This window comes from Cyprinodon variegatus, unplaced genomic scaffold (assembly GCF_000732505.1).
Source record: "Cyprinodon variegatus isolate N-32 unplaced genomic scaffold, C_variegatus-1.0 Scaffold13, whole genome shotgun sequence".
NCBI lineage: Eukaryota > Metazoa > Chordata > Actinopteri > Cyprinodontiformes > Cyprinodontidae > Cyprinodon > Cyprinodon variegatus.
In genome coordinates this window covers 752,195-753,798 of record NW_015150466.1, presented here as the reverse complement: position 1 = coordinate 753,798, position 1,604 = coordinate 752,195, and the positions used below count along the sequence as shown (strand labels likewise).

The 1,604-nt window shown below is 40.2% G+C and overlaps 1 protein-coding gene across 1 annotated transcript in view; it reads right to left on the bottom strand.

Moving 5' to 3' along the window:
• The window catches only part of tenm2 (teneurin transmembrane protein 2), a 447,642-nt gene that overhangs the window by 119,989 nt on the left and 326,049 nt on the right, over window positions 1-1,604 (bottom strand). Inside the window, exon 7 of the mRNA XM_015382666.1 lies at window positions 395-626. Coding sequence (XP_015238152.1) covers window positions 395-626 — 232 coding nt within the window. The remainder of the gene's footprint in view (window positions 1-394; window positions 627-1,604) is intronic.

Sequence of the window (1,604 nt, the reverse complement as noted above, 5' to 3'; positions counted from 1 at the left end):
ATATATATATATATATATATATATATACATATATATATATATAAATAAATATGTATATATTTTTTTTCTATGTCGAGGCTCCATCCATTCACATTGTTTTTGTCAGTGTGAATTGGTACTGCTTACAAATGGTGAGTTCACTGACCATAAAACTGATCAGATTTTTGGGTTTCTAACCAGCTGCTCTCTTTTAGGTATAATATATATAATATTTGAAAATCATCTGGTTTCTCTCAGAGGCTGATCTTTAACCACATCTCTGCTGGTTATTCTAGGTTTATTTGTCTGCTTGGCTTACAGACTTTTGGCTTGCAGCACTTTTCCTTTCAGCAGCAGCAGCAAAAAAAAAAAAGAAAAAGTCATAAAGAATAAAAAATGTGTTTTTTTCCCTTACCTGGTTTCCAGTGGGACATTGCTATTAAGCACCCAGCTGTCCTGTAGCTGGACCGACTCCGGGGTGGTCGGTCCATCTCCAGTGCCCGGGGGCGGGGCGTGAATAGGGTTCCGTCCCCCTCTCAAGGTGTTTCTGTTTAGGCTGTTTGCAGACTGGTGGGACAGGTTGTGGTGGTTGTGTGGAGGGGGCAGAGGAGGCTGCAGCGTGGACTGACTGTGGTGGTTAGCGGCTCCTGAGAGATAAAAACAAAAAAGAACGTAACTTAAAGATTGTTTTTCCTAATTGGGACATCTTTATTTCTATGTAGGTCAAACATAAAGCTTTATCGATGGGCGATATCCTTGTTAACACCCAATTATGGAACATTTTCTCTACAATTATTCAGACAAGATGTCATATTGTCAAAACAATCAATAACTCGCACAGAGGGAAGTTAGAGCAACAAAGACAGGTAAGAACTTAATCTTCTGTTTCATTTCTCATTTTCCTAGTTCTATTCTTCTTTCCTTTATTCCTCCAGCCTCTCTCCCTTTTTCCCTTTCTCCCTTTTTTCTGTCCAGTGTTCTTTGTCACATCTAAGCGAAAATGTGTGTGTGAACAATATTAGAGCACTCAGCACGGCATGCACCCTCATCTCTTGCTCTCAGTCTTGAGGGAACATGTCAGCTTGAATCCAATAGCAGCCCCCTCCAACAATGAGCTAATGGACTGTTGAGTGAGAGAGCTGAAAAACAAACCGGCATGACTCAGACAAGAACACCCATTCACACATCACCTTTCTCCCTTTTCTCTCTCTAACGCAGCGGGGGGGTTGGGAGGTTTGAGCCCATCTTCATTGTGTGTGTGGTTTGCTCAGGGAAATCAATACACCGCATGCTATACAGTATAAGAGGGAGCCCGACACAATTGCCCCACTTCTTTGGCTTTAGAGAGTGGTGTGTTTATGTGCGAGGACTCGGCACACGGATGATTTAAATGACTTAAAAATGTAAAGGGACGTAGAGGGAGGCTCTTCAGCACATATATTCATTAATATTTAAATTCTTATACTATAAAAACTTCACTCTTTTCTGTGACATTTTGATGCTGGAAATACAAAAATATTTTTATTGTCTCATTTAGTCTTTAAATATCAGTCTTCAAATGTAATAAATGGAAAACCTGTAAAGAACAGATGGATGGATGGATGGATGGATGGATGGATGGATGG